General features: G+C 37.7%; 2 protein-coding genes across 3 annotated transcripts in view; one reads left to right on the top strand and one right to left on the bottom strand.

The window, feature by feature from the left end:
- LOC125234498 (proton-coupled folate transporter-like) overlaps positions 1–14,980 on the bottom strand; it is a 36,535-nt gene extending 21,555 nt beyond the window's left edge. The window contains exons 1-5 of the mRNA XM_048140759.1: positions 14,714–14,980; positions 14,375–14,635; positions 5,277–5,451; positions 3,613–3,790; positions 3,061–3,436 (exon numbers count right to left, since the gene is read on the bottom strand). Of these exons, the coding sequence (XP_047996716.1) occupies positions 3,061–3,436; positions 3,613–3,790; positions 5,277–5,451; positions 14,375–14,635; positions 14,714–14,861 (1,138 nt within the window). The 5' untranslated portion in view covers positions 14,862–14,980. The remainder of the gene's footprint in view (positions 1–3,060; positions 3,437–3,612; positions 3,791–5,276; positions 5,452–14,374; positions 14,636–14,713) is intronic.
- A 168-nt stretch (positions 14,981–15,148) lies between these two features.
- On the top strand, positions 15,149–26,792 carry LOC125234556 (microtubule-associated protein RP/EB family member 1). Of its 2 annotated transcripts, none has more exons than XM_048140840.1 (7): positions 15,149–15,302; positions 15,640–15,927; positions 20,005–20,227; positions 21,189–21,292; positions 22,384–22,539; positions 23,837–23,928; positions 24,794–26,792. In XM_048140840.1, the coding sequence occupies exons 2-6, from the start codon at positions 15,661–15,663 to the stop codon at positions 23,903–23,905; spliced, it is 819 nt and encodes a 272-aa protein (XP_047996797.1). In that variant the 5' UTR covers positions 15,149–15,302; positions 15,640–15,660; the 3' UTR covers positions 23,906–23,928; positions 24,794–26,792. The 2 variants fall into 2 exon arrangements, with proteins under 2 accessions (XP_047996797.1, XP_047996798.1); XM_048140841.1 differs by lacking the exon at positions 15,149–15,302 and adding an exon at positions 15,387–15,490.

Below are 26,792 nucleotides of genomic sequence, written 5' to 3'. Positions count from 1 at the left end.
ATAGTTCGGGAGAGGGTGGTGAGCTCTATTCGAACGCCAACTCGAACGTTTTCCCCACCTCCCCCAGTACAATAAGATGTTTTTCACCACCGTTTAGGGTGGCCAAGTGATCATCACTGAGCATAGAGAAGCGCCCTGGCAGTGACACGTTCCCATAATCCTCGATCATAAGCACGACCTGCCCGTTCGACTTGTCAAATTTGGACTGGAAGCGTTTACAGCCCGTTATCAAAAGTTTCTTCTGCCTGGGTAGGTTCCTGAGTGGGACCCACTCGATGAGGTTGGCACCGACTGCGTTGATGGCCTCCAGGTTGGCGGCTGTGGTGTTGTTGGTCTTTGATGGTGATGATGATGATGATGACGACGACATTTTCGCAGTTTTAAGATAGTAAAAACTCACTTTTTATAAATTTCGAAACAGCAACAGGTCAGCGCGCAACTGTGCGTATCGCTTAGATAGATCTGTGATTGTATCGAAACAGACTCGCGCTTATATATACTGATTCGGGCGTTCGAAATAAACTACACACACGCGCTCGCACGCACACAAATGCACACTCTGAGATAAAGATCTCCCTGGGGCGAAGATAATAGGCTTTTTTATCTACTTCCTCATAATTCTTTTTAATAGCTTTCGTATATGTTTACGCAAACTCGTATCCGACTCGTTCGTGTTTAATAAGAGCGCGTAGAGGGGCCCATTTCTAGGTTTACGCATTAGCAAAGACGCACTTAATTTTCGCTCAATATCCTCACTTCCGTCATCATCATCATCATCATCGTCATCGTCGCCATATTCACGTTCCACACCCCCTTCGAAGGCCTTGCAGACTGAAGTGGGTGAATGTATTAATGCTATCAATTTGTTTTCAAATTGTTTTTTGTCTGTTAATTTGAAAATTGACCCAGATGGTATAGGTTTTTGTGAATTATATGTTGAATTCGATATGTTGAAATCCTCCATGGTCACATAATGCGAAGTGGAGCAAGACACTCCCCGCGAAGCCCAATAATCCACCGGTGTTAATACTTGCTTTGGTTTGGATGATGATGGCGTTGACGCTGGTGACGGCGGTGGAGGTGGTGGCAGCGGTGTCGATTGAATAATCGACCTCAAGATAGACTCCTTCCCATGGTCGCAGCCTTTAACAGCACAGTGGTGGTTGTGACACGCTTTAGGACTCTGCGGTGATGATCTTGACGGAGCTGGAGATCCCTCTGGAGTAGAGTGCGGTCGTGGTGTGTCCGGACGTAGAGCCATTTTTATTTTCTTATGCATAGCACTATCACAGCGAGGAAGGTAGTCGAGTATATGTCGCTCTTTAGCACTGAGAGCTCCTTAAATACACCCAACGCTCGATAGGTACATATGTAAACAATCCGACTAGTATGCTAATGTAATAATCTAAGCTACAATGTAAACTCGATAATGGTGGACTTCTAGGTCTCTAATTATGGATAACTAACGATTGATGCGGGATTCTTATTCTCACACATTGTAAATTTACCCTGTTTTAAGTTTTCCAACTCAATCGTAGCCCAACTTATCAATTCATCCAGGCTAGTTTTATACACGGAACAATCGCGAGGTGAAGTCGTTTTATCCACAGCATCATCATCATCATCACCCGTATTATTACGAGGCTTTATTCTAGAAACTAATAATGGTTTCCGCACGTTTTCCACTTTTTCGGTATCGACTATAGGTTTTTTATCCACCCTTATTGAGAACTCAACCCCAACGTCGTCTCGCACCACTTGGGCGTAGGTGTCCTTCGACCAGGTCTGTTTTACAGTCACTTCTCTACGGTTGCGAACTGTGGCATTCTCACGAGAAATTTCCACCCGAACCACATTGACATCGGCGTCTTCGGTGCATATCGGAACTCGTGTAACTTCAGTCTGCTTTACCCATACTGAAGTGGTTGGCTCCATCGATCCTTTGGGCGCAGTCAGGAGTTTGATGAACCAATCACCCCTCATTACGTCCCCAGTTTTATCCATCACTCGCGCTTTGGTAATATACCACTCGTTCGCAGATGTACACGGCGGGAAATAAATGTCGCGCACCATGGGGGTTAAGGTGAAATTCTTTTTCTCACTAGTTATCGACGACTCGATAAGTAGGAAAACCGAAAGCGGTAGCAAATTCGAGATGAACATGCTCGTTTCTATTCGAACCGACGCGATTGAATACATAATGAACACCCTAGTGCTCTAGCTTTTATATTATGAAAATTGGCACATGTTATTATGTTGCAACTGTTTGATCTCATTTCAAAGCCAAAACCAAAAATATTTGCAAAGAAAATGTCGCTGATTACTAACATTAACAATCCGCGCCAAGACACAAAGGTTGTAATTAGTCACACGCTACAATGTAGCATGTTAATAAATGTCAGCAATTAACATTAAAAATCCATGCCAATAAATAGGTAAAGGTTAGTCATATACTACAATGTAACATGCAAATACGATTATGATCTTGGAATAAGTTCATACTAGGAAGCGTCAACAATATGATTAAGGGAAATAAATCATTGTCCGATGGCTGGAATTGCAAATTACCACTGAGGCTCTATTTTATGCAAATTACTTTTTTTTTCCATTCCGATGAAACATTGACTCGGTTGCTAGGCTTAATTTGGTGAAATAAATCAAATCGATCGCTGGATTTACCACAAAGGATTGTAAATTATAGATATTTTTTTTTAATTTATGCAATTAACTAATTTTTCCATTCCGATGAAACATTGCGCGCCTACGCCTTGAAAAAGATAGGTACATTTGTTAAACAATGCGCCAAACTCAACCTTAATGACTAGGTTAATACCATTTGCAAATTACAATCAGATGAATCTTAAGCCCACGCCTTGAACTTGTGCCAACAATGCGCCAAACTCAACCTTAATGATAAGAGGTCGAATCGAACGCGAAACTCAACCTTAATCGAGGTGTGTCAGAACGCTGTGCTTGTAAGGTGTGTTTGTACATACCCCGAGCTGTGCCAGTACGGACCATATTACACTACTCGGGGCTAGCAATATTCTAAATACTTACGATACATGTGCCACGAAGTTATTGCAAATGTCTTAATTAAGCAATCGGCCACCGAAGAGATAAACGACACGATTGCCAAAGGCACGTCTCCCAAACCAAGTGCGCGTTGAAAAATGTATATTCCCAAAATAGATCCCAAAAAGGCTATTAGTGTATTCGCCGCAGAAAATAGAGTATATTCCTTCATCGCCCAATGTAGCTTCTCTCTTGTGTACAGGTAATCTAAGCTAGACGTGCCGTAGAGTATAAAAATTGTTAAAGTATTTGCTAGTGTGAGAAGGAAAATCTTGGCTCTTCCGTTGTTTGGTCGACGTTTAAAGCATTCGGTCACCATTTCTTTGACTAGAAGAAAATCTAGAACTGAGCAGAGTCCTCCCTGAAAGCAAATCATTATTTTAATTATACATAGGTAGGTACATATTAATATTGGATTTAGACCAATCAATAAATAAATGGAAATAAATATACGTAATAATTAAATCATTTTGGATTGCTTAATTTCATATAAACCAATACTAAATTTGATGAAAATACAAAGTAATTTCCAAATACCTGTATCGCCCCTGTCAAAGATTCAACCAAGCAGACATTCGTGAAGGCGTACGCGGCTACATACAGAGCCGTGACGATGAGCAGTAAGTACACGTTCCCCACGTACCCGAGGAGGTACGAGCTCAGGATAGAACCTACGATGCTCCCGGCGGATAACGACGCTTCGATTATAGTCATTCTGAAAGGAAAACGAAGACCTGAGTGTCTGAAATTAACCCACTAGTGCTGACCACGAAAGAGTGATCCAGTTTCAGTTAAAACCTTGATTAGGCCGTTATGGACTCTTGACGATGAAATAAGACACTTCAAATAAATGGACCTGATATAAAGATTAACCCTTGGTGTGATAGAAAGGGACAAACGAACTTTATCGGCTTGATAACTTTAGTGAACGTTTATGAATAAGGGGGTAGATATCCACACAAACCATAAACAAAGTACCCTCCCATCACAATAATTAAAACTATAGTTCTACAGTCAACTGAAACGGTTGGTGAAAGATGCTATGGTCTAGAGCTTTTTCAAATTGCATAGCGTGTCTGCATAAGGGCCCATTTAGACGGTACGAGAACTCGTATACGAGTTTCATTACATTGCGCATTTGATTGGTGCGCTGAGTTGTTTGTAACCTTAACATTCAGAAATGTATCTAAAATCGCATGCGAGTTCGCACCCCGTCTAAATCAGGCCTAAAGCTGATTTCTATTGGAAACTTGCCGCCAACATCAAAATACAAAATACAAAATACAAAATCATTTATTCAGCAAATAGGCCACGGGGGCACTTTTACATGTCAACATTACAGAGTATTCATTAAAGTTAAACAAATGAAATTAATAGAAATATTAACTAAAAATATTAATCATAAGCAAAGTAGCTATACACTGATCTTTACCAACAGCGTCTGATGGTAAGTAAACCCAGGTGAGATGGTAAAACTAAAAACTGTAGTTAGTCATCTTTCTCCAGATTGTTTCTTTGAATTAATAATTGCTCACGGATGTTGCTTTGAATTAATAATTGCATAATTATATTGTTATTAGAAAGAAGATTAGCTTATAGGCTACTACAAAATTATCTTAAAGCCAGGCATCCACTTAGGTTCACCGATTCGAGTCTCGTTAATTCGCTTTCTGCATTTCTTATGAAACTGCGCCCAATAACGACGCGTCGAATCACATTCAAATGTATGAGGACTCGATTCCGCCTAAGTGGACGCTAGGCTTTAATATACGATTATTCACTGCGGCGCACGCGCCGCCACACCCTACATACCATACTAATATTTCGTATGGTAAAAGCGTTTTGAAGAAATTTGGCTTCATTATTATTTTCTCCGCCAGCGTGGTGCTAGGGAAGGGAAGGAACATGAATCATACGGAAGCTATTACCGAGATAACCCGATTAATATACGTAGATAGTATTTATTAGCTCCGAACCTTAAGCCCATACGCAGCTCGCCCTTTGCGAACAAAAGCTTGCGACAGGCATGATTCAAGGCGGCAGGCGGCTCGTGCCTCGGAAGATTTTAATCCTGACTTTTAGTACTCCTGACCCTTTAGCACAACTTGCCTTGTCGCGCGCGAGTTCATACATCAAGCGCGACTTCAAGTACCTATGGAATCGCGCTTGACAAGGCAAGTTGTGCTAGAGGGTCTGTTTACCTAAGAGATCTCTTATCTGTCGTACTAATGTCACTGATATAGCAATATGCTCCAGTTATCAACACAGTGAACCCTCCTGAGAAGGAAAATGGAAGCACCGCCAGTATGAACCACCACGGGCCATAGTCATCCAACATACTGTACACCACTGTCAACATTGATGTCACCGTTAACCCTAGAAATAAGTGTTAGAATCACAATTATGAGAAAAAAAATCACTGAATTAAGAGACAACAGTTAAGCTAAGGATTAGAAGTCCATAAATAAAACTATACCCTTAAGCCTTAATACATAGTATAGAGTTGCGATCCCAGTAACGATGCATGAAACGGAACAGAACCAATCAATAGGTGGGTCCACACTGACCGAGCAGCGCCGCGAACTGATGAGGCAGTGTCCTCGGCAAACAGCCAATGTATGATGATGCATAGTATTCTGCGTTACATGCTCTTGTCTATGTACAAGTCGCGGCACCTAACTTTAGGTCTTTAGCGCTGACCGTTACTGCGCAGAAGTCGAGAACAGGTCTCTCAGGGTCAGGGGATTACAGGGGGCGAGCAGCTATCCCCTCCACATTTCACTCAGCGTTAAAGTTACGTGCCGCCACTTGTACGGTCAACCAATTTGAATCCTAGACCACTCTAGAACCCTGTCTCATTTAAACCATGTTCTATATGCCATAAGAAGTCACATTGACGTTTACTGTGCAAAGGTTCTACAGTGGCCTAGGATTCAAATTGGTTGACTGTACTTGCAGCTTGCAAGACCAAAATATCTTAGCCCTCGCGCGTAGCTGCTTCGCATGGTAAACTTCTCGCAAGGCAGCACTTTCTGTTTGGATAGACCCACCTATTGCATTATAGTTATAGGGCAGGCAACGCGAATTTTATGACACTGGAGTTGTAGTTCAATGACAAGATTAAACGAACTTACCTGAAGTGAAGTTCAATCTTGATTATATGAAGTATTTTGTCCTGGATATAACTATGTAGTAGTTCCGCGGCAGCGCCTTTGCCTTCGCGAGATTCAGAGACGCATAAAAAAGAAAAAACTACCAACTGTCAACATGACATACATGACGTTTCATATAGTTTAGAGTAATCATCACGCACTAAATGGGAAGTCACCATGGACTCATGGTTACTCGAGGAGGGTGGGAATATCCCCTATCCAGGACAAAATACTTCATATAATCAAGATTGAACTTCACTTCAGGTAAGTTCGTTTAATCTTGTCATTATATTTGTATTTTGTCCTGGATATAACTATGTAGATGTTTAGAGATAATGAAATAGTTTGAACAATAATTTCGCTCGAAATACACTCAAAAAGCCCAAAAAGCAGCAATATCGCTTAATGACTGTAAATATGTTCTATTTGGACGGACTAATCAACTTCGGTTGGATCTTAAATTGATGATTCATAGAAAAGTATATTAAGTAAATAAAATGATGATGATGGATTCTTATTGTTTTCATATATGAACATATATAATGGGTCAAATTGTATTAAAAGTAAACGAAACAGCAATAGCCCTAATTGCTATGTGAAGTATTTCAGGTGGATTGACTCAACGAAAACCAAGGTCTGAAAAGGTTTATCCTGCTACTGTAAATAAATGTCCATACTCGGAGAATCTTGTGTGTGTAACCCATCTACTGCGTTCAATGTCTTGAAACTGTAGAATAAATATAGATATCTAATATAATCTAAAAAGAGTGGTAGTCCAGTTATCTGGAACATCCCATAGGTACATGACAAAACATTTTATTCACTGATAAGACTGTCTTGTCTACTCGACTTTTACCTTAGGTGTTTAATGTGAGACATGATAATTGCAATATGAAAAGACATTGTACAGATAAATTATTACCTTGTATGGCTTGTATAGGTATCTTAGTACTAAAGTACTAAATGGTCTATAAAGCATACATAAAAAGAGAGCATTATGTGCTTGTTATCTATATCAAATATTTAATATATTCGACATATATGATAATTATGATGTCATAGTTATACCTTGTGTATTATGTTCCATACAAACAATCCTGGGCATCACCCATTGACCTAAGAACGTGACAGACTTTACTAATACTCTTTATTATATATTTAATCTTCAAAGGATATCACTGTCCTAGATAAGCCTATTTTACCCTACCTACCTATTATACCTACTCACCATATATATAATAATTTAAGACTAAGTTTCATAGTCTCGGTTCACTTTATTACCTATATGATACAGCCTTAAGTAGACTGGCCTTGCATCTGCTGTACGCAGTTACAAATAGTTGATTGTACATATGTATTAAAATTCTAAGATGTGAAGAAAGATCTCTTCCCAGTGCTGGTGTATCTTGGGGCATGTTTGGAGCCGTTTGACAACTTTAAACCATAGTACCTCTGTCGCTATATGGTGACTTGAGTATTTAGACAATATAGCTTCTGTTTGACGGGATTTAAAAACCATAATTTAAAAAGTCGTTAATTGATCACTTAACTACGCAAAGTAAGAAGTCCCTTACCAACAAACTATGCCAAGTAATTAGACCGTTACTTCCAAACTAATCCATTAACTTGCTACCCTAGCTAAACCTAATTCCATTGTGTTGTATTTTAATATTGTATTTAAAATTTACATACATATATTTAAGAAGATGACGTCTTAGGTATTCACTACTTTTTTCTTTTTAGTATTTCTCAACTAAAAAGACATTTAGTATAAAATACTAAATGAGGTGTTAAACAACTAGCAGGACAGCATTACATAAAGGCCAAATAATGTAAGTAAATTATTTAGTGATTGTGTTAACTTTAACCACATTCTTAGGTTGATGTCTTGTGCTTATGTCTGTATTAAAACAAATAAAGATCATAATTAGACTGCAAAAAGTGCATAAGCTTCTTGAGATTAGAAAATCCTATACAGTAGGTAATCATGGAAAAGAGTAAATGACAATGCTCCTTACATCTAATAATTACATCTGTATACCAATCCTACTGCCTCTAATGCAGGGAAATTTAAAATATTATTGATATATAATAATAAGAAGATAATTAATTGATTAATATAATCAATAAATGAAAGAAATATATAATTATTATTATGACAAAAACATTTATAGGTATTGACAACACTCTTTCCTGCTCTACTATAGATAATTGGTGGTCAAACATCTAATTACTGTACTGACCTCGCTCGACATTGCTATTTTGGTGATTAAACGAGAACCGTTTTAGTCCACATGCTGTGGATGTTAGCTTACCTGATCCCCCCAACCGTTTAAAGTCAATTTACAGTACCAAGGGGTATGAAGCAATTTCTAAAATAAATTTTGAAGTACATACCATACCAGTTACAGTACTATTTATTCAATGACCTTAAGATAGTTAAGACTATCATTAAAATCTAGTGATGTTTGCTATATTTGGTAAGCAAGTCTCTGTTTGACCCAAACTAGCTAACAGGAAATGTGATAGCTACCTATTTCATACCATCTCCAAAGAGTTGAGTTAGCTAAACTGTTCTACTTATCAACCTAAATAGCTAACTGGATTACCCCATTTCTACCTTAATATGACAGCTGAATCCAAAGTAACCACTATTGGCATGAGTTTGTACTGAATTGCACCCTATATTAGCTAAATTGTGATAGCGGGGCAAACAATTGCGGGGCAGATTGTATCCCAGCCACATGAAGGCCTAAAAGTTTAATATTTAAATGAGAGTTAGAAGCCTTGGAATGACTTAATATTTAAATTAATTAAATTTTTAACAAATACAGACGTCTAACTCAACCAACTTTTGTCTGCTTATTCCAATGTCTGGTTGATTCATTTCCCAATGCACCTTCTTTACCTATCATTTTATATTTAAACCACATATTGAATCATTATTTAAAATTGGAAAATAATAATAAAGTTTTAACCCAATTCTATTATCAACACACTTTTCTGAAGTAAAAAGAAATAAATCAGTAACATTATATTAGCTTCACCGAAGTTATTTGAACTATGAGAACATAAAATTCCAATGGTCAACTGACTGTCGTCCATTCTTACAATCTTTATCAAAAATTGACATTTAAATATGAATCATAATAAATATACCCATGTTAAAGTTAAAATATATGGAGCAGGTCGGCTCCTAACCCTACATGAGGTTAAGTTATTATTGTGACATTTATACTTTTTATGAGGGTGCCAAACTGATTTTGCAACACTTAGAGAATTTGATTCAATTGATGACATAAAAGTGTATGTCCTCCTATATATATATCAATTTGCCAAACTGTGCAAAGGGATAAATATGAATATTCAATATTGTAATATGAAACTAGCAGAGAATTTAGCGGTCTTATGAAAAACTTCCAGAAATTACCTTTTTAAGGCAATATTTTATTTATTTTATTGTATTAATCTGTATGGATATTGTGTAAGATTACAGAATATTTGAAGTAATTTTCTATCTTAACTGAGCCCAATCTATACATTGGTTACAGATGTTCAACATAGACCTTACTGCCAAACCATTCAAATAGCAACTAGAATACTGTTTTTTATGTAAACAGTAAGTATATAAGTATGTACTTAATAAGTATACAATATTGTGTATATCTAGTACATGTTCTACATGTATATGTAAAAAATCCCTGGTATGCAATTAACCCTTAAATGCATAGTGATGTATATATGCATCATGCATTTTTGACTCAATCAAATTCGAATAAATCTGTCAAGGTCACACATTTAAGCTCTCTGGCTATAAGAAATTCATTAGGTATTACTATACCATAACTTCATTCACTTCAACCATGAATGAGGAGCACTTCTTGTTTCATATATTTGCTTTCATTATTGAAAAGTTGGCACACTTACTTGCCCAACGGGCAAAGCTACTCTTGTTAGTATATTTTATCCCGTGGATGACAGTTAGTGAAATTTTTGGTACTTACATTTTTGTTAGCCCCACGGGCTAACATACAAACAGCCAGCGACACTCTTAATTAACCATCGATAGACTATGCCCTTGTAACAGGGATTACAAATTTACAGCTAACATTGTTGCCAATGGTGCTCTTGCATTGAACATTTGATATGCTTGCTAGCCTCACAGGCCATGGCATTATTGCCTACCACATTCATCCCACGGATGAGAATTTATTATTGAATATTTAGCATATTTGCTTGCCCCACGGGCTAAGGTTATTAGGATTGAGTAGCTACCTGCCATGCTTTGCAATTAGCATTGTAATGGGATCTAAATATCTTCATTCCACGAATGAAGTACAATCCGCCACGCGAATTGTGATGTCATATGCGTATACAGCTCTCTTTTAACATTGGAGCTATGTAAACATTGACAATGAATGTATAAATAACCTGACAAAATCTTTGTAGAGGTTAGAATGTGAGGTTAAATGTACCTACTAATTATTGTATTTTACCTCCATGTTTCCCCACGGGAACACTTTTAGTGAATTTGATAAGTTGATAACTAAAGATTGTTCCTGTTAACAATCCAATTGTTGAAAATCACAAGTCGTAACTTACGCTCTCACTCCAAATATTTATACATTTCGGTTGCCATGGAAAAACTTAACGTTGCACCGTATTTTGCACTCAATATCACCATTTTAGACATAATTGTATTGATTGAACTAAGAAATACTTAATAAAAACTCGAAAGTTATTACGTTGCGTCGATCTGCGTGAGCGCGCGCGAAAATATGAAACGTCATGTATGTCATGTTGACAGTTGGTAGTTTTTTCTTTTTTATGCGTCTCTGAATCTCGCGAAGGCAAAGGCGCTGCCGCGGAACTACTACATAGTTATATCCAGGACAAAATACAAATATAATATTATATTAATATTATTTAAATATGTATTTAGGTGTCCGTGCCTTCGCTTGAACCACTAATGAATTTAACACCTTCATAACTCAGCCCTAATCGAGTGAATTCCTCGACTAGTAGCGCCATCTGGCGCGCCAGTCAAGTACTAGTGTCGCCCGGTTACCAGCGCTCGGCTGCTTTTTCCTCAGTACGCTTTTGTAACTCGGCCGAGAAACACGTTTACAAAAGCAAGTCTAATAAAAGTTTTGAATGATTCACGGTTATTTTCATTAGACTTATATTGACCGGGATATAGACCGTGATTACCTTTTTGATTTCTGTCGAGCTCCCGATATTTCGGCGCAGTTGCATGCATCATGATCACGGAAAACTGACGAAGGCGGGTGGATGTTAAAGTTGTATAGACAGCGCGCGATCTACCCTCCTCGACAAAAATCAAAAAGGTAATCACGGTCTATATCTCGGTCAATATAAGTCTAAAGTCTAATAAAGTTCGAGAAATTTAAAACATCAAAAAATTATGATTACTTCTAACTTCGTGATATTCCGCTCGGTGCCCATGGCCCAGCGACGAGGCGCAGTGACCTCCAGGAGGACCTGTAGGCACCGTCATAAGTACGCGGATGCATATGCCTCACTCACGTGAGACTGACACGGCGTCGTCCCGTGAGACGACAGACGTCGTCCCGTGAGACGACAGACGTCGCCCCGTGAGACGACAGACGTCGTCCCGTGAGACGAAAGACACGTCGTCCCGTGAGACGAAAGACGTCGTCCCGTGAGACAACAGACGTCGTCCCGTGAGACGACAGACGTCGTCCCGTGAGACGTAAGACGTCGTCCCGTGAGACGTAAGACGTCGTCCCGTGAGACGTCATGCAGGCGTCGTCCCATGAGACTACATGACGTCGTCCAGTGAGATGACATGGCGTAGTCCCGTGAGACGACAGGCACCGTCCCATGAGACAACAGGTGTCGTCCCGTTAGACGACATGGCGTCGTGCCGTGAGACGACATGCGTCGTCCAATGAGACGACATTGCATTGTCCCGTGAGATGACAGGGTCGTTCCTGTGTGGTAGCATGGAGACGATGAAGAAAATTGAGGATACCCCTAAGTTTATGATATTTCCCGCGGTGCCCAGCGATGGGACGCAGTGTTAACCTAGGATAAAGAATATAGGGGACAAATGCCACGCTCACTTAAGACGAGACAGAGCGACGTCCCGTTAGACGACATGGCGTTAACCCGTGAAACGACATAGCTTCGTCCCGTGAAAAGTCATAGCTCCGCCTCCTGAGGTCACAGGACACAAGAGATGATATGGCAGCGTCTAGGGAAAAACGACATGTCGTCTTTCAGTCTAATGACAGACATCTTGAAATGACAGATGACGTCCCATTAGATAACATGGCCTATTAAAAGACAGGTAGTAAAACAAAGGGTACTGAGGAAAAAGCAGCCGAACGCTGGTAACCGGGCGACACTAGTACTTGACTGGCGCGCCAGATGGCGCTACTAGTCGAGGAATTCACTCGATTAGGGCTGAGTTATGAAGGTGTTAATCTCATTAGTGGTTCAAGCTTCGGCAGGAACCTAAATATCCGTTTTTTACCCTTCGGCGGAAAAACGGTTCTATTATCAGACACAACCTAATAACACAGGAATAATTAGATATCTCCATCCCAAGTTCCCACTGTTTTTCAGAAACTCAAGTGTAGCATATTTTAATGCCTGGGATATCAGTTTTCTACATGACAAATGTCACACAAAAATTTGTTAGAATTAACTAGTAGGTATCTCTAAACTTACACCATAAACCACAGATCAAATTAACCCACATTTACAGTTTCCAATCTACTACAGAAGAACATCCAGATTCCAAGCAAAAGAAAAATATTCACCACACAATCTACACTATATTAACTTTTAGTTCTAAAACTAGATTAAATTTCCATTGATTCTACAACAATGCTCCAGGGATGTAACGGATGTGTTTTTAACGGAGCCGAAAGTGGAAGCAGAAGTTTTGAATTTAGTTTAACGGAAGCAGAAACAGAACTGGCATCAGAAGCGGAGGTTATAGATATTAAAAACTAAAAGAAAAAATACCATTTAGGTATAACATAAACCAAAACTAATTAAATTACCTAGTACTTTTAATCTTAGAGTATTAAGTTACGTTTTTGTTTTATATCAAAACTGTATTTAAGTAATGTCTAAAACAATGAGCGCCTCTCGCCATCAAACGTTACAGTTTGGCGAGGATTCCTGTAAACTGTTAATTATAAGTTTATTTTTGTAAATAATAATAAAAAAAAAGGTGTTTACGAACTAAGAGTATGAATATGAAAGAAAAGTTACCCGATATTATATCATTAAAATCCAAAAATTAAAATCACCTTGAACTTTAAGATGTTTAGTTGTTTACTCACTAAAAATCACACAAGAATAATCAACCTTTATTATGCCATAAAAGGTTTTAGAAACGAAAAGAAAAGTTACCCGATAGGTATAATACAATCCAAAACTAACCAGTAAAAGTTATATGTGTAAGTAATTGTTAGCACACAATTCAATTTTTAAATTAAATGGAGTGATTCTAAAAGAAGTACCTAGGTAAATTTTATTTAATAAACAAAAGCTTAGCAGCTTTATCTCCCTGCAGTCTGCTTCTAAGGGGATCGTATATCAGCCCTGCCCCACTGAATAGTTGTTCACTCGCTACTGAACCAGGTGGACAGGACAAATATTGGCGCGCAATCGAATGAAGCGAGTATCGCAGCACGTAGCAAGCGGAGAGATGAGAAAAAATCAGGTATAAACCTGTTGGTCTTTGATGTGCCCCACTCATGTCCCACCGTCGCGCTGGGTTCCGACATCGGCTATAACTTCCGTATGAAAAATAACAGAACCGAAACTGAAGCGGATGTGTAAAACAAAACGGAAGTTCCGCAGAAACAGACGAAGAGCTCTGTTACATCCCTGCAATGCTCTAACCCTTCAAGTGCCAACCTGCAGGCTCATTTAACTATGATTCAATTTAAAACTCTCAAGTTAACTGTATATGCCACTTGAAGGGCTAAACTATGCTACACCATCCTATTTGTTCTATTTTATCTAATAGCAGCAAATTGCAAATTAACTGGATACTTAATTTTATGCTATAATGCTGTTTGCCACTGTTGTGTACGCACTTCATGTAAAACCAGCTATATTTGAGAAAACTGGATGTTACTTACCAAACAATGGCCATACGACTAAGGGTTTCCTGCCGTGAGTGTCAGACCATACACCTAGAAATAGGGAAAGGACAGCAGGCACTAGTGCCTCTACAACTGTCCTCACCATTGAAATAAATGTTGCATATTTCTGAACCTCCTCCTCCAGCTTGCGAGTATCATTTGTTTTGTCTGGTAGTAAAAATCCTTTACATTCATCTTTACTGTAGTTTAGAGTATGTACGCAAGTACGATATAATAGAATGTTATTTATAGCAGTTCCTATAAAAAAAAATAACGTTATTAATAAAACGCACTTCGATTCTGCGACATGGCTCCGTAAATAAACACCAGCAATACCTGAAAGAGCTATGCCCATTAATGTTAAGAATAAAGGCACTTCCAATGTAATCTTAAATGGTCTACCAGGTAGCTCACTAATAGTATTTGTAGTTCCACTGGTCTCAAACTCATTATCACTAATTCGTTCATTATTATTTACGGACATTGTATGTACTTAAGTTATCTAATTTATGGAGTATCATCTAATCATCGCAGTGATTATTTGGTTCAGTCAAGTTGACAGAAATGTCAGTAAACAACAAAACAAATCTGAGAACAGTAGTGAAGAGCTCAATAAGCATAAGCACACATAGCGCTTGCACATCGTGCTTACTTAGTTACTTAAGCAAGTATTGGGGCGAGTTACTTGTTCAGGTAGTGTGCTTGATTAAAAATATAGCGGATAATACCGGTTTGCACATCACTAAAGCGTGAAGTAAATACTGTAGTAGTCTATGCATTTTGTCTATGCTATGAAAAGCTTCAAATTAAAAAAATAGGCGAGCGTTTTGGACAAAATTATAACGCTTCAACAAATTTTGCTCAACTTAACTCTATGTATTTTTAACTGGTTATAGAAAAAACCCTCAAATCGCATTTAAACAAGGTATGTTAATAGTTTACTTGAAAGAAAGGCTTAATTTTTAGCCGACCCAAATGTCAATCGACAGATTTTTGATGAGTCGTCCTCAATGCCTGTCATCATAACCACATCCGCCGACGGTCTAGAAGTTTTACTGTTATTTTTATAATCATCGGTTTTAAAATCATTTTTAACAAGTTTTATTTCAAAAGGTTGTTAATTTATGGTGTACAAGTGCTCAAGCCTACAAGTTTTACATCGAAATCACCGTTCAGTGTATACGCGACGGCCTATTTTTAGATCGGCTTTTTTTCTTAAGTAAATTTCTGTTCGGGATATAACTTGATTGTTTTTATTGCAGGGCCTGACATAGCATCTTAAGATGGCAGTAAACGTATATTCAACTAACGTGACGTCGGAGAATTTGTCTCGACATGACATGTTGGCGTGGGTGAACGATTGCCTGCAGTCCAGCTTCGCCAAGATCGAGGAGCTGTGCACAGGCGCCGCGTACTGCCAGTTCATGGACATGCTGTTCCCCGGCAGCGTGCCCATGAAGCGTATTAAATTCAAAACAAATCTAGAACATGAGTACATACAAAACTTCAAAATTCTACAAGCTGGCTTTAAAAAAATGCAAGTGGACAAGGTAAGTTTATTTTCCTGAACATTATGTTGTCACGATAAATTGTAATAGGTATATTTCATCTACTACAAATCTGTTTCTACTATGTGACAGGTATTTTACACCAGTCATATGTGTTATTAATTTATTTCAGTAACAAATTACAGTATAAACTCTATATAACGGCACTGAAGGGACTGTGCATTTTATGGCGTTATAGAGAGTTGCCGTTAAGTGGAGAGAAGAAGTATCGGAATTAGAAAAAGAAAAAGTTTATTTCAGAATAGTGTTAGTAGTAATATAAGTTAGTCATGGTCAAAAACAGCCTACACATGGAAGCAATCCCAATTTGTAAACAAAAGAACCAATTATTTAGAAAGTTCGGGTTGCTTGATGCCGACATCGAGTTTATTGCCGGCTAGGATAACAAAGCGACAAAAGAATGTGCACAGCTGCGCAGTTTTTACTAATTTTAGCAACTTAAAAGGTACTTTTTATTACTTAATTGTTGCCGTTATTGAGAGTGGGTGTGATGCTATGTAGAGTGTATCATTGTATGGTAGACAAGCTAAACCAACCAAAGTCAATTGGTTTCGACGCCTTAGAGAGTGCCGTTAAATCGAGTGACGTTACATGGAGTTTACACTGTAGGTAACATATTTTTCTGGCAATTAGACATGTATATATAAGGTACTAGGCTAATTAATGAAAGTTTGGATAATTTTAGGTTTAGGCATGTAAAATTAGAAAAATCTCAAGTAAAATATACCACATTATACCACTATCTAAGTAGTGAAATCGTGCAAAGTGAACTATGATTTAGACGTACCAGCATCAGCTGCCTGTCTAAAACGAAATAATAATAATAATAACATTGTTGTTTACCATAAGGGCACTCTGGACAGGTAATTTGTTTATAAATACAATGTGTTAAAAGGTACACCTTGTCATAAGGATAATTTATGTATTATAAATTTGTATATTTGACTTATAAAAATAGTTAAATTCCAGTCTTATGTTACAAGATTAATAAAATTAACATTAGGGTGTTTCATTTTTCCAAAATTTTGATTTATCTTTGACTTCGCTTTTCTTCTTGTTTCTACACCTATACAGAGCCCATATACCAAAAATCAGGGAAATCGGACAATATTTAGAGGTCGCACACTGTGGCAACTTTTGTCTGAAGAAGTTAGTATGGGCGCAGGAAAGGCTAGAAACAAAATTTATGTAACTTTTTGTAGTAGGTGGTATAAAAGTGATTTTAATGAAAAGTTTTTATATTGAAGCAAGTTCTTTTAAAAAAATTACTAGTTGACGTGGCATTTAGTTTCTAGGCAAGGTTTCTTATGGTATTTTTTTTGGACGCTCGACTTCCTTCTAAGGAACAAGTTTTTTTGGTTTTTTGTCCTGTTTTTGGCATGAAGCAGTGGTCTCTCGGCCCTCTCGGGGCACTGATAACAGGATAGGTGGATGATATCAAGCGGTACATTGGCTATCACCAGGTCCGCCATGGACCGGCTCGGCAAAATATGGAGAATCTTCATCACAAATGCCACTAAAATGCGACTTGTCAGGGCATTAGTATCTCCCAATTTTCCCATATTTCTTTACGGTGCTGAGACGTGGACTTCAAGGGAAAAGAAGATAGATTTCCTAGAAATGTGGTGCTGCAGAAGAAAGCTAAGAGTATCCTGCAGAAGGTTCAGATACGATGGACCAGCCAAGTCAAGGCTGCACTTAGTGGCCCACTCTACGAATGCGTAAGGAATGTCGATGCATTGTTAATCTTGCTACTACCCCTGATGTGACGACCACGACCACTCTGCCAAGAGTGTGACGACAAAGAAGAAAACAAGATCGTTCTTTGACTTAAGTATATTGACCGGGATATAGACCCTACTTACATTTTTGATTTTTGTCTTAGAACTATTTAATGTTCAGGATGTTAGCGATTATTATAGCCCTAACACCAGACTTGATCGATAGTCTAACAATAGTCTATCATACCGCAAAGAAGAGTAAGTATACCTATATATTTAATAATAAAAATTAACGCTCCAGTCAAAGATGAAGAGCAAAACGGTTCTCGCTGAAAGTCGTCGAACATCACAGAAAATGCGTTACTACTTGCGAACAAAAGATAAGGTTGCGGCTTACACATGTAAGCTAAATGATGATGATGACTTATTTTATGAAGAATGGATGTTACAACTGTTGTATTTTAAGTTTACTTTTACTTTCAAATAAGTTACAACTACTCTATTGTTTTATTTGAAAAGAAAATTGAGTAACATTACTTTTTAGCGACTTTTTTTCAAACTGTTCATGTGTGCGACCTCTAAACAACGTCCAAATCACTTGAAATTTGGTATATAGGCGTTTAAGATAAGCTAGAACCGAAAGCCGAGCGAAATCAGAAAAAATATCACAATTTTATTTTTCCCATACAAATATGAAACACCCTAATTAACATGGTATGATGTGCATTACAATATAAGAAACAGAGTTGCACCATGAGGGTTCCTTTTGTACCTTCTTGGTGGAACTCTTAACAAGCAAAAATTAAATAGCAAGTAGTAAAATTGGTCATTGGACAGTGATTTTATACCAATAACTGAACATTCAAACTATTGTTTAGATATTGAAAATTTGTTTCACTTGTTAGTGATTATATCATTTTTTTACTTCACACTTTACTGCACATGAAGCCATAGATGCATGCGGTAAAGGGTAAAAAAAAGACAAAGACCTCAAGCCTCACAATAGTTGAAATGCTTTACTGCATACTTGGTACAAGGTTTAGTAAAATTGTTGAATTACCAGCCCCTTTAGCACAACTTGCCTTGTTGCGCGCGAGTCCATACATCAAGCACAACTTCAAGTATGGAGTTGCGCGAGACAAGGCAAGTTGTGCTAAAGAGTTGGTCATGTACTTCAGTTTTTAAAATACGGCATGATATTCAGCATAGAAACTTTTTGATGCAGGTATTATTAGTAAGTATTAGCTAGTTGGGTTCAGTAACATTATGTGAGTGTGTTTAGTAAAACGTCCCACTTTGTTGGTTACAATTAAGGCGAGATTTACTTATAATATCTTTATATGAATAAACTGACAAAGCGGCTTTATAGCAATCAACAAAGTGGAATGTTTTCCTGTGCACACTCACATATGCGTATAATACTTGAGATGTGATGAGCAGTGATAGGGAATTTGGTTGCACCTCCACAGATAAAGTTGGATTAGTAATATTGATGCAAAACTGCCTTGTAGATGTAGATGTAGTGTAGGGACGCCCGGCCGGAGGCAGGCGGGCTGTTGATCACTTGTGTTAATTCAGCCCAGTTCCCTGGAGTTGGAGCTGCAGGTTACTGTTCCGGCAGCATTCCCACATTTCCTGCCTTTCAAAATGTAGAAATGATTGTGGATAATATTTTTATAATAAAATAAAATGTAGGTAAGAAATTTTGACAGAGGTTGAATCAAATACCCCATCACTGAATGAACTATAGGTAGGTGTTTACATTAATTATTTTGATTTTTTATGGTCACTTACAATCATCCTTTTCTAAGAGTTTAGTAATTTTACAAAATTTCAAGACCTACTCCATAACAGAGCACTGTTTTTAAGACCACTCATTTTATAGGTGATCCCCGTGGACAAGCTGATCAAAGGGAGATTTCAAGACAACTTTGAGTTCTTGCAGTGGTTTAAAAAGTTTTTCGATGCTAACTATGACGGACGCGAGTATGACGCGTTCGAGGCGCGGGGCGGCTTCATGATCGGGTCGGGCGCGTGCGAGGCGGGCGTGCCCCTGTGCGGCGGCGCGCTCGCGCCTGCGCCGGCGCCCGCGCACGCGCACGCGCACGCGCACCCGCAACCGCACCCGCTGCGCGTGCGCCGCGCCGCGCCGCCCTCCGGCAGTACGTCCCAGACTCATGCACGATCCGCCACTGACCACTAGCTGGCGCACACTCACAACGTTGTCAGAGACGTGATTGACTTTCTGAGGGTGCGCGAGCGCCTCGTTCCCGGCCTCGGCCGCCACTGTAGTTTGCGTCGACATTTTATTTTACTTTCTCTTTTTTTTCTTTTGTAGATAGTACCCATTGACAAACTGGTGAAGGGTCGTTTCCAGGATAACTTTGAGTTTTTGCAATGGTTCAAGAAATTCTTTGATGCCAACTACGGAGGCACGGATTATGACGCGCTGGCCGCGCGGGAGGGACTCCCGATGGGGCACGGGGGCGCCTCGGCGCCGCGCGGGGGCCCCAAGAAGCCCGTGGCGCCCGTCGCCAGGGTGCCAGCCAGACCCCAAACCAGTACTATTTTGTTTTCTTTATTACGCTTTAGTTGTGTTTCACTCGTCAATGACATTCATAAAACAAATGATCAGGCTCGATTGATAAAATATTAGTCTATTTACATATATTATGAACCATTGCATTTTATGTAATTGTCAAAGATATTATTCTATTATAATTTAAATTGTATTTGAATTATTTGAAACAAAAAATGATTAGAATGGGTATTTAGTATTCTTATGCTTCATTCTGTTCACCATTATTAATAACACTGTAAAATGGCATGATTCTCACTCACATAAATTATAATAATTTATTTCATTTTATTACATTTGTGTAAATAGTAAATACTCCCTGAGGTATTGTATTTTTCGTACTAATTATATTCAGTAATTTATTGTATATATTATTAATTACATGCAAATGATATTATTATTTGAATGTCATGCATATAAGTATCTACAATTACTTATATCCGAACTTGCATGTATAACAAAATATAAATATAGAACATAGAACGTAAACAGCATAAATTAGGTGAAAATACCAGTGCCCGGTGCTGGATTAGTCATAAAAGTTAAATTTGAACAACAAATATTTTTCTATATTCGAATTTAAACCTTGTCACTTTGACATAAAGTGCCCATGTTGAATTGAATACTAGTTCAGCGCCGGACACTGGTACTTTCACCTTACGTGCCAAGAAGTGCACCAAATGTGCTTGCAGTTTCTTTATGGCAAATAAGTCGATCGCTTTTTTATGACTTTTCTCATTTTGAATGGGATCTGTTGTGAAATCCTGAACTTATATGATTTTAAATATTTAAATTCTTCATATACAAAAGTAATGAATTGCCAACTTGTAAAAAGTTGATTGATTTTCGTAATTGATACACTATCTGTAGATCTGTACAGATACTACAGATTTGATCAATAATTGGCCAACATTCGTGATCTCATAGAAATTCCTGTTTTACAGTCGGAAAGGCCAATACCGCGGTGCGGTCGCCCCCCGTGAGCATCTCCAGGTTAAACCAAAGTGCGAAAGGAGACTCCAAAGCCCTGGATGAACTGAACCTTCAGGTTACTATTGATATTGTTTGAATTTCACATATATTCTTTCTTTTTCCAACAGTGGGAGTAAATAGCAATAAGACAAAAACTTTTTCCCCTCACTAGCTCGGAAACCCGATTTTGTCCTTCAATACCAGCGGGTAAAAAGCATTTTATCCACTAGTGGGTAAAGTAATTTGACCTTGAATAAAGTCAAATTAACTGCTTTAAAATTGATAAAAGTAGGTGAATCTAGTAATAAAGATGATTTACCATCTGTGGAACTACTGTAGGCTTGTGCCGTTTCGTTCGTTGATCGGAGCGCTCCGATCTCGTTCAATCGCTCCCATGAACTAGTTCGCTCTTTTAGGTCTTTTGCTCATCTAGTTCAGCCAGACCAGCGACCACTACGGTCAGAAAGATCAGAACGAATGGGACCGAATTGTGTCAAAATTATATAAATAGTCCACATATAGTAACATTCCGGGCCGAAAGGTTGTAAGTAACCGAAGTTTAATATGAAAACTTGACTTTTTTTGTTGCTCTGCTAAGTAGCTCTCGCTCTCGGTCGGCGCAGTCACACATTCGTTCTCGATCCAAACCGCTCGCGCTCGCCGATCCTATACTGAACTAAATGAGCAAAGACCGATTCTCAGACCACGGAAAGATTCAGTTCATTTCGGTCATTGATGGGATTTTATTCCTAACAGTTCATAGTTCGTGAACGACACAAGCCTAAACTACTGGAAGCAGTGATAAACGCATTTTTTGCGTTGTAGTTTCCTCGCTATAGTGAGGGGAAAAGTTTTGTGTTACACTCGGGTGCAAATGTATTTTACTTCTCGTGTCTTAAAAAACTCGCAAGTTCAGGATTCTATTCTCGAACCACTCGCTTCCTCGTGGTTCAACTATAGCATCCTTTCACTTGCTCGTTTTTCAATTCCACACTCGGCGTTAAAATACAACTTTGCCCCCTTGTATAACAAATAACTATTTTTACATAGGGTCAATTATAATGACTTAATAGATATTTGAAATGTCAAAACAACTTTGTAAACTTGTGTGATTATTTTTAATATTTATTAATACAATATTTTTAATATTTATGTATTGATGTGCAGGTAAACGAACTAAAAGCCACAGTTGACGGCCTCGAGAAGGAAAGAGATTTTTACTTCGGGAAACTCAGGGACATAGAGGTGATCTGTCAAGAGATGGAAGAGCAACAGAATGGTCCAATTGTTCAGAAAATCCTCGACATATTATACGCGACTGAGGTAAGTAAACGAGCTAGACGTTTCCGTTGTACATAGATAACTAGGTACGCAGCTTACATGGTTAAGATACTAATATCTGGGCGACCGAGCTTCGCTCGGTTCTATTTTAATATATCACGTCTTTAGATAAAAAAAAAACTCTTATAAATACAAAAACAAAAAAAAAGACAAAAAACAAAAACTTAATTTCTGACCGGGATTCGAAACCCTGACACCTACGATCTATCTGCGTACATTAGACCGACCTCGTGCGACTGAGCTAAGCGGAATCGATGCGCGCGCGGCGAAATTAAGGACCATATTTTACGTTTACAAATGCGAAAGAAAAACTCATGAAAACTCGAAAATTCGCGTTTTCCGGGATCTAAGGCTACGCTAGATCGATTTTTCACCCCCGAAAACCCCCACAAAACAAATTTCAGCGAAATCGTTAGAGCGGTTTCCGAGATCGTCGGTATATATAAATAAATAAATAAATATACAAGAATTGCTCGTTTAATAGTATAAGATACCTACCTACCTACAGCTCTCTTGTTTACAAATGAATATATTTAAGTAATTAAAACTTAAAGTGTAGAATCTGTAGCAAACCCAAGTGTCTGCGGATGGGAGTGGTCATGATTTTGTTGATGTTATTAACTGTTAAGCAATATATGTATATAGTGTTGTTGAGTTTAGGTACAATTTATTGAAAACAAACATTCAGGATGTCCTGTTGTTATTCAAAGAATTCACTCGGAAATTATCCTTGTTTTATATTCGATAATCATTAGACTCATTAGTCATTAGGTACTTCAGTCACCTACTACCTAGATCAGTTTAGAGCAAAGTATACCTGTGCCCTAGATAGCTTCATTTGAGATGGGTAAACATTATTACCTATATATTAAAGTCTACTTATAAACATCTAACGTAAACATAATATGTGTAATGTAACTCAATGTTCGATAAAAATATAGGGCTAAGGGCTGAATAGTGAACTTGCTACTGCCATATAAATTACTATAAATAAATAAATATTATTGGACATTCTTACACAGATTGACTGAGGCCCACGGTAAGCTCAAGAAGGCTTGTGTTGTGGGTACTCAGACAACGATATATATAATATATAAATACTTATATACATAGAAAACATCCATGACTCAGGAACAAATATCTGTGCTCATCACACAAATAAATGCCCTTACCGGGATTCGAACCCGGGATCGCGGCGCAGCAGGCAGGGTCACTACCGACTGCGCCAAACCGCCGACCGTAGAATTCGTCGTTATTTAGTATAAATTTATGATTACAGGATGGATTTGCGCCTCCCGAGGAGATCGACGGCGACAACCCGCATCCCCCCGAAGAGGACGAGTATTGAGCGGGACTTCACACGTAACATCTACGCGTATCGGCTACCTAATGATTCTCCGACAATTTTTTAGCCGATTATTGATTCGCCGACAACGATTCGCCGAATGTTATTTAGCCGAATAATCAAACTGTCGCTGTCACTTTTGGTCGAATAACGTTACGTAGAATCTTGGTTCGCATAAAGTTCAGTTCGCTTCTGTGCAAATTATCCGAATTATTATTGGACATTTTTCATTTAGCAAAGTAATATTTTCGTTTAGGCCACGTTTTGTCGAATAACGTTTCACATTTTATACGTTGTTAAAATAATTTCGAATGAATGAATTATCGCCGTTGTAAAAAAATTACGCACTTAGACACTTTTTTTTTTCTTAAACAATGTATAATGTGAAATTCATTTCGTTGCGGTAATAATTTACATACACTGGCAACATTATGTTAGAAATAAAATAATTAAAGTAAAAGTTTGGTGAGTTGAAAACAACAATACATAATTTACTAAAATCAATCCTTAGAATCAGAACTTGATGATTAATATAAATAAGTAGTTGAAATAAATGTTACTCTATAAACGATCTAACAACTACATTTTTGAATCTGCAGAACAGTTTGTACACAAGTTCCAGCCAACTCACCAAAAAAAAATTACCAAATGATCACTCGACCTATTGTGTTTCGACCAATTTTTTGTCGGCCAATTTTTACAATTACTAAATGATTATTCGACGAAAAGTAAATCGGCGTATCAAATTTCTACTTACCGACTCCGTTTCCGAACGAATATTATGCGAAATGAGAATCTTCCAATCGTTATTCGGCCAAAAAAGACGTCGGCGAATCGTTGTCGGCGTACCGAAAATCGGCGTATTTTATTTCGGAATATCAATCGGGCACCACGCGTATCATAGTGCTCTTTGTATATTAACTCGAATTTATCTTGCTTAACCAACACCCATATCGAGTGCTTAGTATTTCACAGCCGATGAGTCGTGACTGGTGTACATTGCAACCTCGGTTCGTCTACGGACCGCAGAATTAACCCTTTCACTGCGTGTCACGCGATATCGCTAAGTCTGCTTTAATTGGCAAGGTATCTGCAGTGAAAAAAAAAACAATTATCTGTTTGTATAGTTTATGTAATCGTATTTTTTGCGTCAAATACATTGTCGCTGTCGCCGACATTGTTTAAGCAAAAAAAATCGTATGTGTATTGGTATCAAAATTTCAATGTAGTCAGAGACACAACTAAATACAAAACAAAAAAATAATAAAAATGGAAAATTGCACTCTAATTCTAAATTCGCCTACATGACATTTTGACCACAAAAAAAAAACAGCTATTTTGTATGTGGCTGTGTGATACCTAAGTGCATAACTATAAACTCTGAGCATTGTTTCTTGACTGATTCTGTCTATATCTGTGTAAGTTGTTTCGATGGTATAAATCTTCTTGTATTATTTACTCTGTGTTGAGAGGTGTTGCTGTGCAGTGTGGTGCAGAATGTGTGCTTCTTAATGTCCTTGTATTTATCACTGTGGGCCGCCCGTGCCTATTTACGTGCATTTAGTAGGTTGTTAATTATGAGATGTTTAATGTTATTGTACTTGTTTAATTCTGTTGAAATTTCGCAGTTTTCTGAAGTATATTGATGACAAAATCGTTAGAGTAAAGTGATGAACATGTTAGATCTGATGTCCGCCGTTTACCACGGTGGTCACAAGCGATGTCGTAAAATTTTGTAAGTTTGACATGTAACTGTACTGTTCTAGACGGCTGTGGAAGTGTATTGTAGGTAATCGTTCGGCGTTATTGGTCCGGGCCCAGTATTAAACAATGTAGTTAAGACTAAAGGACATTAATGTAACCGAGAAATGTGTAATGGTCCGTATAAAAATATACTAAAGTTGTTAACATAGTAAATCAATACACGAGAATGATTTATTTGTCTGCCCTTTCAATAGAATGAACTGAATCATAGTTATAACTTTGTCACGTTTTCCTACGATAGCGTGCTTGCAGTTGCACCCAGGCTAGGTCGATCAGATTGCGAATCATATTCCTATTAGGCAAGATATTTGAGTAGATTTAGGTTATTGACATGATGTAGTTTCATTAATTACATGTTTACATATGTATTTATACTTCTAATTATTAATTTAAAAAAAATGCAAATGTAGGCTCTATAATAATTCAAATTTACATGTTAGTTACATGTTATCATATCCCTTCAAAATAAAGTTCATAAAAATAATTTGGTATATAAAACGATAAAATTGTATTAATTAGCACTCCTGAAGCCTGAATAAGATTTAAAGAAATTAGTATTTTAAGAAAGAGGGTTATGGAAAAAATTATAAACATTTATTATATACTCTTGTAATACAAAAGAACTGTAAATGACAATGGAATAAATGCCCAATTTGTTTTAAGTTATATCTGAAATTGTGTCAGTCTGCCCTAGCTAGGTATAAATAATACTCTTATAATTTGAAAACTTCTTTTTTTATGTAATGCATTATTATTCTCCATAAATCTGGAAAATTCGCAATGTCCAGATATTTCAAGTTTTGTATATTTTATCCTTTTAAATTTTGCTAAGTATCTAATAACTTTAAGATTATATCGATAAAACTGTATATCAAAATTATACTTGAACAAAATAAAGAGCCTAATAGATTTTAGCACAGTAATAACAAAATGTTAAATATTGGAACGATGTGCTAACACTGAAATTGAGGATGACACCAACAATAAGTTGCCAGAAATTGATGACTCCAATAATTTATTTTAACTTTCGCATAGGTATGTAAACTGCCTTAACAACAATCATTTTCAATGCCTCTAATTTCAGATTGTAAAATAAATGTCTTATCAAATAAATAAATCTTTATTA

Source organism: Leguminivora glycinivorella, chromosome 16 (assembly GCF_023078275.1).
Source record: "Leguminivora glycinivorella isolate SPB_JAAS2020 chromosome 16, LegGlyc_1.1, whole genome shotgun sequence".
NCBI classification, from domain to species: Eukaryota; Metazoa; Arthropoda; class Insecta; order Lepidoptera; family Tortricidae; genus Leguminivora; species Leguminivora glycinivorella.
This window is presented reverse-complemented; position numbering and strand designations above follow the sequence as displayed.

What these genes read in the sequence shown, in the direction of transcription:
- LOC125234556 (XM_048140840.1), top strand. Translation starts at nt 15,661, where the DNA reads ATGGCAGTAAACGTATATTCAACTAACGTGACGTCGGAGAATTTGTCT. An exon ending in AAAAAATGCAAGTGGACAAG is followed by an intron (nt 15,928 to 20,004) that starts GTAAGTTTATTT and finishes TTTCTTTTGTAG; the next exon opens with ATAGTACCCATTGACAAACT. An exon ending in ACATATTATACGCGACTGAG is followed by an intron (nt 22,540 to 23,836) that starts GTAAGTAAACGA and finishes TTATGATTACAG; the next exon opens with GATGGATTTGCGCCTCCCGA.